This window comes from Diceros bicornis, chromosome 6 (genome assembly GCF_020826845.1).
Source record: "Diceros bicornis minor isolate mBicDic1 chromosome 6, mDicBic1.mat.cur, whole genome shotgun sequence".
Classification (NCBI taxonomy): domain Eukaryota; kingdom Metazoa; phylum Chordata; class Mammalia; order Perissodactyla; family Rhinocerotidae; genus Diceros; species Diceros bicornis.
In genome coordinates, this window is record NC_080745.1 from 62,745,182 (window position 1) to 62,758,086 (window position 12,905).

Genomic DNA, 12,905 nt, shown 5'->3' on the forward strand with positions numbered 1-12,905 from the left:
TCCGAACTCGGGGTTGCCAGCAGCAGAGCAAGCGCACTTAACCGCTACGCCACAGGGCCGGCCCTGTTAACGGCTTTGTTGAGATATAATTTACTCACCTTACAGTTCACCCATTTTAAGTGTACAATACACTGATTTTTTTATTTTTGAGGAGGAAGATTGGCCCTGAGCTAACATCTGTTGCCAATCTTCTTCCTTTTTTCTCCCCCAAAGCGCCAGTAGATAATTGTATGTCGTAGTTGTGCATCCTTCTAGTTGCTCTCTGTGGGCCACCGCCTCAGCATGGCTTAATGAGTGGTGCGCAGGTCCACGCCCAAGATCTGAACTGGTGAACCCCGCATTGCCGAAGTGGAGCACGTGAACTTAACCACTACACCACCGGGCTGGCCCTGGCAATTCATCAATTTTTATTGTATACAAAGTTGTCCAGTCATCACCAAAATCTAACTTTAGAAAATTTCCATCACCTCAAAAAGAAACGTGTCCATTTGCAGTTCCCATTTTCACTCTCAGCCCTAGAAAACCACTAATCTACTTTTTGTCTCCATAGATTTGTCTTTTCTGGACATTTCATATAAATGGAATCATATGGTATGGAGTCTTTTATTTCTTGCCTTTGTCGTTTAGCATAATGTTTTGAAGTTCATTCATCTATATTGTAATAATCCGTTATGAGGATATACGTACTACATTTTATTTATCCTAGATTACTTCTTAATACAAAAGAATTAAAGGTTTAGTTCTCTTAAATCATTCCTATATTTAATTCTTTGTTTAAAAAAATTTTGAGGGAAACCTGAAAATAAGTGAACTAAGCTTCTATCATTAGTCAGAAAAAGAACAAAAGAATAAACCTGAAAAAAATAGAAAGATAAACTTAGAGTGAAAATTAATGCACCAGAAAACAAAGATATGATAGAAAACATCAAAAAAAGTCAAAAGTGGATTTTTTTGAGGGGAAAAAACTCAGAAAACAAACCTGGCAAGATTGATCAAGGAATAAAAGACACAAATAAATAATAATATGAAAATGAAGACTACAGGTAAAGAAGAGATTTAAAAGATAAGGGATTTATAGCAGCATTATTTACAATAGCCAAAAGGTGGAAGCAACCCAGTGTCCATCGATGGATGAATGGATAAACAAAATATGATCTATGCATCAATGGAATATTATTCAGCCTTAAAAAGGAGGGAAATCCTGTCACATGCTGCAGCATGGATGACTCTTGAGGACATTATGCTAAGTGAAATAAGCCAGTCACAAAATGACATATACTGTATGATTCCACTTGAGAGATACTTACAGTAGTCACATTCATAGAGACAGAAAGTAGAATGGTGGTTGACAGGGCTGGGGGTAGGGGGGAATAGGGAGTTATTGTTTAATGGGTATCGAGTTTCAGTTTTGCAAGATGAAAAAGGTTCTGGAAATGGATGATGGTGCAAACAAGGTAGATATATTTAATGAAACACTTAAAAATGGTTAAAATGGTAAATTTTGTATTTATGTATATTTTACCACAATTTTAAAAAAGATAAGGGAAAATACTGTCAACAACCATATGCCAATAATTTGGAAATTAAATAAAAATATAACTTGCCACAAACCAACTCAAGAAGAAATAAAGAGCTTGAACGGTTCTGTAACTATTAGGTAAGTTTTTTAATAGTTAAAACTCTTATCTCAAAGAAAATAACCCCAGATGGTTTTACATGTGAGTTCATCCCAACTTTTAAGGAGGAGAGCTTCCCAATTTTCTGTCACCTCTTCCAGGAGATTGAAAAAGAGGGAATGTATCCCAACTTTTTCTGTGAGGCTAGATGTCAAACCCAAACAGAGCTATTATAAGAAAAAAATTATAGGTCCATTTCACTCATGACATAGATTACCCTTTTAGTAATAGGAAAAAAATCATTATTTTGTTTTATGTTTTTATCCTTGAATTCTTCTTTGTCTGATATTGTTATTGCCACCTATTTCATTGCTTTCTTTTTTCTTTCCTTTTTTTACATTTTTCTATGTAGTTTCAACGTATCTATATCACTTTGAGTCTGTTATAAACTGTATGTTGCTGTACTCTAACAGCCTTTTCTCTTTTACTTAGTTAATTCAGTTAACTTTTATTGTAACGTACATGTTTGGTATTATTCCTGAAATTATTTTTTGTGTTTCTTGTTTGTGCGCTTTTTAGTTTTTTAGTTTTTAGTTTTATTTACTTTTATAATTGACCTTTTTTGTTGTTGTTCTTTATTTCCTCTGGTGATTTGGAAATTCTTCAGCTTTACCCAAACATTTTAAGCAAATTTATTTTAAGCCTGTATTTCCTTATCAACATCAAAGATTGATGACACAAATTGCTCCTTCACCCCACATAAACATTTGATCTTAGCATACTTTACTTAAGCATATTTTACTCTTCTTCACCTAAGATTTTGTTGTAATAATTTGAGATGTTATTCCTAAATTATTAATTTTTAAAATAATGTTGCATTCATCTACTTAAAGAATCCTTTCTTATTTGTCATATTAAACTGAACCCCTAAATTAGTAACAACTATTTACCCTTAACTATTAGTTTTACTGGTATATTGCTTACCATTATTTTTTATATAAATAGTGTTTCCCTTTTTAGGAAGTCTTTGTTCTGAATGACTTTTTATTGAGCTGAACTGCTTTAAGTAACTCTTACCCCCAAAGTGAATGGCTATCCTACTTTCCAAATCAGAGCATATCTAGTATAGTTGTGCATTGCTTAACAACAGAGATACGTTCTGAGAAATGCGTCATTAGGTGATTTCAGCATTGTGCGAACATCATAGAGTGTACTTACACAAACCTAGATGGTACAGCCTACTACACACCTAGGCTATATGGTTCTAATCTTATGGGCCCACTGTTGTATATGCAGTCTGTCATTGACTGAAATGTTGTTATGTGGCACATGACTGTAATTTCTTTCTTTTACTCATATCTATGAGTAATAGATTGGTTACAAAAAGTTTTTTTTTTTACCCTCAGAATTTTGTAAACGTAGCTCCATTGGCTTTTAGCATTTACTTTTACTGATGAAATAATTGGCAATCTAAATCTCTTTCCTCTTATTATAAGTAAAATTAAGTAAAAATTTTCCCTTATTTGGAGCTTTTAAACTTTTATTGTTGAAATTCAGATATTTTACCAGGAGAGTTCTACATGTATATACTTGTTTTTCCCCTAAGTGTTCTGACCCAGTACTTCTCAGAGCCCATTAGATATGAAGACTCAAGATGATATTCAACATTAGGAAGTTTTCTTCTTCTCCTTTTTCTCCTCCTCCTTCCCTTTTGTTTTAAATTTAATATTTTTTTAAGTTATAGTCTTCCTTGTTACGGAAATCCTGTTTTACAGATATTGAATGTCCTGGCAACCTCCTCATCTCTAATCTTTTTCCGTGGTTTCTGTTTCTTCAGATTCACTGTACATTATGGGGGTATTTCTTAAGTTGGTTTTCTAAATCACTAATTTGTTGTATATTTTTCTACCTAATACCTCTATTTGGTTATTTTGGCAGTTTTTTTTTCTTTTTTTTCCCTCCCTTAGACACATAGTCTCTACTCCTTTTTTCAGAGCAGCTTGCTGTTTTTTTTTTTAATGTGGTTTCTCCCTGCTCTCAATAGAAATACTATTTATAATTTTTCTTCAAGTTGTAGTGTTTTTTCTTCATTAATTCTGTTTCAGTTTGGGCCACTAGTTGTGATTAGATTATTGTTTCTCTTCAGTATACCTGGTTAGGTTTTTTCGGCAGTTCTTGTGCTAGGTAATTCTGAGAGTGGTAAATGGGCCAGCAAAATGGACTCCTCGGAGTGCATGGGCCAGGAGCAGATGCTCAGGGAGCGAGAAAGAACTCTTAATGAATGTAGTTGTCCAACAGTGGGATGAATTGCCTAGTAATGAGGAGCCTGGTTTTTGTTCATTACTTATAAAAGTTCATCCAAACTTCCTTGGTTTTATGACATGGTGAGATAGCTGGAACATCAATAAAAGGGGATTAATTACTTTTTATTAACTTGGATAGAATATAAAAGATTATATAATCTGGTGCTTTTAAATTATTTTCATTTTGGGGCTCACTTGTTATGAAGTTCAGTGGGGTGTTGGCAAGTAGTTATATACCCTGAGTTTTTTTTTTTTTTTTTTTTTTTTTTTTTTTTGTGAGGAGATCAGCCCTGAGCTAACATCCGCCAATCCTCCTCCTTTTTTGCTGAGGAAGACGGCCCTGGGCTAACATCGGTGCCCATCTTCCTCCACTTTATATGGGACGCCGCCACAGCATGGCTTACCAAGCAGTGCGTCGGTGCGCGCCCGGGATCCGAACCAGCGAACCCCAGGCCGCCGCAGCGGAGTGCGCGCACTTAACCGCTTGCGCCACCGGGCCAGCCCCTATACCCTGAGTTTTAAGTGAAGAACTCCATATACTGTCAGTCCCCTCTTTGTTTATTAGGACATTAGTTGATGATTGTTAACAGCAAGCACCTTTGAACTGATATTTTATAAAATTATAATACTCTGTTGAAGATCGAGCTCTTTTATACCAAGCACCAAGTTTCACAAGATACCCAAGGGACCTTGATGTAAAAATTACTGATTTTCTGATATGCTCCTCGTTTTCCTTCAGCACCTCTTTGTCCCTCACACTGCTCATTTCTGTCCGGGTTATCTCAGAGGAGAGGTTCCCAAGACCCATGAACCATTTTTTCCATTCCATCCGTAATATTTTTCTTTATTTCAAACGTATAGGCTAAATTGCTTATCTTAGTTGGCTGTGTATTTGACATGTTCATATCCCGTTGCTTATATAACCTGCCTTTCCCCTTTTGGTTAGACATAAAGAGAGTAGAGATTATGATTTAGATCGAAGAAGGAAATTTGTGAGAAATTTTAATCTTCTAGCTTCTGTTTTTGAGACTTACGTGAGTAAAGCAGAAGCTAAAAACCAGGCATGTAGATATAAGAGAAACGTTGCAGGAAACAGGAAGACCTTCCTAGCTTTCCTGGAGCGTTAAATCCTTGAGATAAGACATAAACACATGAAAAGAAAAAAAAAACAGGGTTTAGATAGCCTCTGACAAATTTTATTTTACAGGATACTTGCATAGCCAGTGCTTTGCACATGACAGAAAACATAAGGAAATTTACATTTATTTAAAAGGGGGCAGTGTCATGTGAATTCTGAGGATGAGGAAGCTGAAAACCAAAGCTCCATGAGGGCAGGCACGGTGTCTGTTCACCACTGCCTACTCAGTGCCTGCCACTGTTCCTGGTAGGTGGTAGGCTGTCAGTTAATGTATGTTGAATAAGCAAATATGTGTTTGTTGAACAAGTTGAAGAGTGCCTTGAGGGAGATAATGTATTTGGGTAGAGGTGAGATACAAAGACTTGAGAAAATATTAGGAGGTAGAGATGATGACTGAATGAATACATGAGAATACCAACCTGACTGGAGCTCTGAGAATGAGCAGGAGAGTTCTGGGAAATAAGGCTACTGACAGTAGGTCAGGGTTAAATTATAAGCAGCTTTAATTGCTGGACTCAGGATTTTGGAATTTGTTTTTTAAACAAAGTGGAATTTTCCTGAGCAGATAGTGACATAGTCAAAGCAGTGTTTTAGGAATACAGTCTGAAGACAGTGCAGGTCGCAGTGACGAGACTGGAGACCAGCTTTGAGACCAGTTGTGAGTTGGATAGAAATTCTTTGGAAAGCAAGTCATGTGCAATAAAATTATTAATATTTCTTTATATGTAATATATTACATAAAAGTGTTTTTTAAGCCCTAGTGATTGAACATAATGATATGGCTGTCTTTTTCAGTATTTATTTAATTTTCCATGGCATTTTGTTATTGATCTTCATGGCTTTTCTGTGAGATCATGGTATAAATTTTGAATACATTTGTTCTTTCCTTATTTGCCTTTTGTTAATGTCATGCATAGCACATGAGACATTCCTTGTTGCTACGCAACTGCTAAATTCAATATTTAATATTAATAAAACTGAGTGGCATTAAATTCAGTTAAGAGAGGATAGCAAAATATGGCTTTACAGTGCCCAATCAATATTTGTAAGGTTTAAGGTATTGTTGCAGATATGAGCAAAAGAGGAGTGACTTGTTTACAGTTAACTATTTTTTTTTTTTTAATTTTTTGTTTATTGCAGTAACATTGGTTTATAACATTGTAAAAATTTCAGGTGTACATCATTGTACTTCTATTTCTGCATAGATTACATCATGTTCACCACCAAAATACTAATTACAACCCATCACCACACACATGTACCGAATTATCCCTTTCACCCTCCTCCCTCCCCCCTTCCCCTCTGGTAACTATTTTGATCAAAATTAGTTGTGGTTAAGTCATTGCATTCATGACCAGATTTTTTCTTGTTTGATTCCTTTCCCTTTCACTGCCTTTTGATGTGTGATTTTGTTTTTTTTAGTGTTTATGTGTTATCGATGAAGTTCTTATTCTGTTTTCTTATTCTTTCAAGTTTTATTATCTTTTGTGTTTTTTAAAATTTTATTTCCCAAAGCTTTTCTTTGCTTTTTTCTTTCTCGGTATTATTTCTTACTATATTTACATTTTTTCTTTTGAAGAATTTATGCTTGGCATGCAAGTTTCGAATTTGTCATAATTTCATATAAACCCAAGTAAAAGCGTATTAGATTGCTCTTCGGGATAAGCGCCACCTGTAATTTCCTTTAGCTCTTTGTAGTGTGTACTTGGTCCTTTGAAGATATTGAATGCTTTCATTAATATTTGTGAAATCAGAATTTCTTCGGGGGGTTTAGAGGCCTTTAGAGTAGGAGGCAGGCTGTGGGATTTATTTGGGTGAAAAAAAAAAAGCTAATGTTGAGATCTAGTTTGCAGGTCCAAGATAGTTCCTTCTCATTCTCTTACCACCATCTCTCCACCCTCAAAACCCCCAGCCCAGTCCTTTCTCCTCCCTAGAGAGATTATAGTAATTTATTGGAAAATGTTTTAATTATAGTAGGCAAATAATAAACAGGCATAGATTCCTCCCATTTGCTCGAATGGGTAGTTATTTGGGGGTTTTTTTACTAATATACTTGGAATAATTTTGATGGGAAGAACTAAAGAGAGTTGAAAAACAATTGCTCCTTACTAATACATGAAAAATCTAGAACCTAGAGATCTAGAAAATAGTAGAAAAATCAAGTCTCTAACTATAATGTGAATAACACAAACTCTAGAGGTTAACTCTATTGAAAATGATGGCTTAATACTAGAGATAAAGAAATCCCACACATTACAATGTTTTTCTTATAATCAGATAAAATACTGTTTCCAGGGACCATCTTTTCTATCCCCTTACCCTCCAGATCCATTATGGTGATTGTATTTGTGGTAAGGAAATGCTACTTAACAGTATTTTAAATTAGCAATTCCCTCCCTTTTGAACATGAGTACTTTTTAACAATTAAAAAAAAGTTTATAAACCCTTAGGTGATGGTAGATTATGTCACAAAATACATACTGCCCCAGACTACTAGGAATTCAGTTACACTTTTTGTGTTTTCTTCATTACAATAATATTTCTATGCATTTGAAAAATAGTATGTACACTGAATGCACAAGAATATTAATTCTTTCTAAAGGTCATGCTTAAAGTACATATGGATTCATGGACCGCTTGTAACTATTTGAGCTGCCAGTGAGGTCCATGACACATGGTTTGGGAGTCACTGCTCTAATCAGTTATTTCTGTTATGTTATGTAAAGGTACAATCGGATTCCCTTATTCTTTTTCCTCCTTACTCTCTTAATAACCCATAGAAAACAGCAAGACAGCAAAGATCTTTTTAATTGTTTTTCATTGAGTTGATTGGCAATATTTGAGATAAATGAGAAAAGTTTTCTTTGTTTTTCATTTTCTACTTTATACTGGTAGAAGGTGATAATGGTTTAAACATTTATATACAGGTATATTTGAATTTTTTCTCATACTTTTTTTTGTATGTATAATTAATGGGTCCTGCCTTCACTTTTTTTTGTATGTATAATTAGTGGGTTCTGCCTTCATAAAGGAACCAGCAGGAAGTTATTGTGGCAATGTGAAATAATTACAAAGGTCTTTTTGTTTTCAAATATTATATTATGACTTTTTTCTTTAGTGATATAGATGTTCTCAGTGAAGATTTTTCTTCTTCAAAAAACTTAGCTTGAAAAATCTGTTATTTAGGGCCGGCCCCATGGCTTAGCGGTTAAGTGCACGCGCTTCGCTGCTGGCAGCCCGGGTTCGGATCCCCGGCGCCCACCGCTTCTCCAGCCATGCTGGGGCCGCATCCCACATACAGCAACTGGAAGGATGTGCAGCTATGACATACAACTATCTACTGGGGCTTTGGGGGGAAAATAAATAAATAAAATCTTTAAAAAAAAAGAAAAGAAAAAGAGTTTATGTAAAGAAGTATTTGGGATTTTGTAAGATGTAAGAGAACCTGTGAATTTCCATTCCTTCATTGGTTATTTCTAGTGCTGTTTTGTATTGTTCTTGAATGTACTCTGAATTCATTTGAGTGTTAACCATTGACCAAAAAAAAATGGTTTTAGATTTGTCATTGAGTTTCTCTCCTCAGCATCCCTTCAGTAATAATCTGGGGATACTTGAGAACTGGAAGAAAATACCATCGTTTTTTCATGCAACAGATTAATATTAAATTACTATAGAGAATATTATTGTAATAATGGATTTTTTTTCATCCTTTCAGGATTTGAAAGTATTCTTGAAGGGCTGTTTGGACCTGCATTATTAAAAGATCTCAGTTTATTTAAAGGTATTCAAAATCTTCTTTTGGTATTTCAGATTTTTTCTGGTGGCATGTGATATGTTGGTGATTTAGCCTCAGTCTCCTTCTCCCTTTTATTCACAGTTTTATGTGGGTTAAAGCTATATCCATGTAAGCATCTTTTTGTATTTAGTTGATCATGCAAATGTATGTTTGAATATTAACTAGTGAGCAATTATTGTTAAGGATTGTAACGCAAATAAGTAACCTGTCCTACTACTTAGTAGGAGGGGGGTTGTCGTTGTTAAAATAAATAATATTTTTGAAATTCTCTTTCGTTTCCTGAAAAATTCTCTTTTGTGACTGTTAATTTGTTATTCTTACTATTTTTGCAGACTGTGAACCTGAAAGCATTTCTGATTGGACCTTTGATGAAAATTGTCTGTTCTGTTGCTTGAGAAGAGATAAAGTAAAGGTAACCAAGAAACTTGTGAAACTTGTCTAGTGTGATATTTTATAGTTTTTATTTTTTCAAAATTTGATTACTTTGTTGGAGGATTTGTAGGAAAAGCAAGGTATGATTCTGTATTTATTTATAAAGGATTTGATAGTAACTCAGTTTTGCAATTTGGACTGTTTCTAGTCTCTTGATTAGCCTATTGTGAAATCTATATCCCAACATGCATTGCTTTATTTATATAGTTCACCAGGCAGGATAATTAACAAGGTCTCAAACAGTTGTATTTATTTTAAATATGAAATGTATGGTAATTCAGGTAATAGGAGTCATTTGTACAAAAAGAACGGTAACATGGATCTGAACCAAGTAGTTACTAATTCATGTAGTTTTATGATGGACTGTGGCTTATGCATTAGTATAAGATGTTTCTTCATAATATTTGAGCGTGAATGCTGTTTATATTCCATTGTAGAAATTGGCTGTATCTTTGGGTTTCTGTTTTATTGCTTTGTGTTAAATAGAATTTTGGTTTAGAAACACTTCAGTTGTTGGAAACATTTATTAATAATTGTTTACTGTCTTATGTTTCTTTTCATGGTATTTCTGTTACCTGTTTTAAAGCTTTGGAAACATTTTGAATTCCTTTATCTCTCTTATACACTACCAGCTTCAAATCATTGACCATGTTCTCTCAGTTTTTCCCTCATACCGAATTTCATTCTTTTTCCACAGTCATCATTGTAGTTCAGACCATTAGCATTATTTCTGGACTACTGAAATAAGGTGATTGGTCTCTCCCAGTTTTCTTAAGTCTATTAAATAGTGCTACAAGATTAAACTCCTTCCTGCCAACCCTCACCCCTCATATAATGTAAAAATGTTACCCTATACCCAGTCTCCAGTGACTTTCTCATTGTCTTCTGGATTCGTTAGCCTAAGGTTCAGTGCCTCAGTACCCTCCACAGTTCAGTCTGCTTCTCTTTCTGATGCTGCCCCAGTAGTCTTACATACAGTTTTCTTTCAGCTAAACTGGTCTGATCATTTGTATTAAACAACACGCTTTTACCATTTGGGCTACAGAATTGCATACTCGTTGTTCTCTGTAGCTTGAAATTACTTTGCTCTTACTCTTAGCTTAAGTTCCTCCCTTCTTATAAATGGAATACCTCTGCTCTTATTGTGTTTCAACTCTTCACACTGTTGTAATAAATATTATCTATACTAGTTATTTGTCAATTAATATTCTACCTTATTTTGTTCATCCTGTTCTATGTTTGAATCTTATGTTCCTGACTACATTGTTAACCTCTGAAGACTGTGAACCCTGTTGTATGCTTCTTCCTACCTCTGCATGTAGCCGCCGTACCACTATTTACCATGGTTGGCAAGTTGCTTTAAAATCTGAAAGCCAGTTTAAGAGCTTCCAAATGTTCTTCTTTTGTGGCATCTTTTTCTTGCTTACTACATGAAAACGTTGTTGCTGTGACTATCCAGGATGGTCTGTTTTCATTGAATTAATCAGGAGTGTTTTGAAATTTAATGTGGTTTGAAAAAGACCAGAAAATTAAGCAGCTGCCAGTGAAGTTGAAATTCATCATTTTAAACTGTGTTTGTGTCTGTGTTTTGGCATGTTGTGATTATTTATTGAGCAAGTGATTTAATAGAGTGGAAGAAGCAACTATTAATTACCTTTGTTTTAGAGTGGGATTGGGAGGAAAGCCCTTCTGTCTATGTTAGTAATTGAGTATAGTATATTCTTGTAATATGATTGAGTTTTACATTGCTATATGAGGGTAAAATATTGTATGAATATTTTTAGAAGATAATACAGAAATGGCAAGGCATGGAACCATGTAGCATTTGAAACAGCTGTTCTTAGTGTTTGTAGTTCTACAGTTTTAGTTGGTTTCTAATTAGAATATTTCCATTTGACAACTCAGCTAGTTCTGGAAGGCTGTTTTTCTGCATTAGACACTTCCCTACTGTCTTTGGCATTTATTTTTGTCAGAGACAGCCATAACATCTATAGTGGAAAATAGGAAAAGAGAGAGCCTAGAAAATGTAAACTGTCAAGTATATGTCTTTAATTGTGTTAGATTTAAAGTGATTGTGCTGGAAATTTTTTCAGGCACTTGGAGCATCTCATCTGAGAAGGACTAGAATCTGGAAATTAGATATATCCACTGGTTTAAGGCTTGCACTTCAGGGCTAGCTTGAGATTTCAAAAAAGAAGGAAATATCTGGAGAGTATGGTAACAGCCAATAGGTGGCAGCATTGAGCAATATATTGGAATCTTGAGTTTGAGGTTGGTATAGTGAGATATTTGGATAATGTTTGGAAAAGCTGTTAGAAATATTGGTCTGACATTTGAGAAAGAAATGGAGGTTATGCATATTTTTTAGTTAATTGGATTTTCAGTAGATACTGAAGCCTTTAGAATGCATAAAGTAAATGCATTGTTTATATTTACTTTTTAAAATATGTAGGTGAAAAATACAAAATAGCTTTGGAAATAGAACAGGGATTCACCTAGAGATTAGTAAGTAAAGCAATTGTTGATCTACATACACTTCAGGAACTTAGAGTGGTTAGAAAATATAATTTGTAAGGGAAAGGTAACTAATATTTTTTGAGCATCTACTATGTGCTACTTTTATTTGTTCCCATTTAATCCACACAACAACCCTATAAAGTTGGTTAAAGGCATTCCAGTTTTACAAATAAAGAAATAGGAAGGGTCAGAGAAACTAAGGTATGGGCAAAAAGTCACCAAGCTGGGATTTGATCCATGTTTTTAGAATACATGCATTTTGAAAACAAAACTAGGAACAGGAACATGGAATGTAGAGAGCAAGAATTGAGGATTTGGGATTACTCACTTTGAAAGAGGGAGAGAATAAGAGTATAAATGGGCATGAGTGTATTTGAAATAGCTAACCTCAGCTCTGCTGTGATTTTGTTAGTGAGTGAGTGACTGCTGGCTGGCTGGCTGGCTGGCTTCTTTCTTTCCTTCCTGTTCTGTCTGTTGGGCACAAAGTAGGCACTCCATAAAATATTTACTAAACGGGTAGCTAAGAAGTCAGGAGAATTGGAGAATTATGTAATTGGAGAATTATGATATTAATAGCTAACTGTTTTGAGTGTTTACATGTGCCAAGCACATATACACAGTTCTCTGTGCGTTATTCACTCATGAGGCTTTTATACTTTTTTTTAGCTTCTTTTTGAAATAATATTAGACTTATAAAGCAGTTGCAAAAATAATAAAAAGAATTCTTGTATTCCCTTTATGCGGATTCCCCAAATGTTAACATCTTATGTAACCACAGTACAATTGTAAATATCAGGAAATTAACCTTGATACAATACTGTTATCTAATCTGCAAACCTTTCAAAATTCACCAGTTACCCCAGTAATGTCATTTTCCTGATCCAGGATCCAATCTAGGATCACACTTTGTATTTAGTTGTCATGTTTCCTTAGTCTCCTTTAGTCTGGAATAGTTTTTGGTCATTCTTGCCTTTTATAACGTTGACACTTTTGAAGACTGCTGGCAAATTGATTTGTAGAATGCCCCTCAATTAAGATTTGTCTGATGATTCCTCATGATTGAATTCAGGTTGTGCATTTTTGGCAAGAATTCCACAGAATTG

General features: G+C 34.6%; 1 protein-coding gene across 9 annotated transcripts in view; it reads left to right on the plus strand.

The window, feature by feature from the left end:
- LCOR (ligand dependent nuclear receptor corepressor) overlaps nt 1–12,905 on the plus strand; it is a 126,351-nt gene that overhangs the window by 47,258 nt on the left and 66,188 nt on the right. For 8 of the 9 annotated variants that reach the window (XM_058543642.1, XM_058543644.1, XM_058543648.1 and 5 more), the window contains 2 exons: nt 8,773–8,838; nt 9,186–9,265. In XM_058543642.1, coding sequence (XP_058399625.1) covers nt 8,773–8,838; nt 9,186–9,265 — 146 coding nt within the window. Of the gene's footprint in view, nt 1–565; nt 592–8,772; nt 8,839–9,185; nt 9,266–12,905 lie in introns of those variants that run through there. The other variant, XM_058543646.1, reaches the window with a different exon arrangement.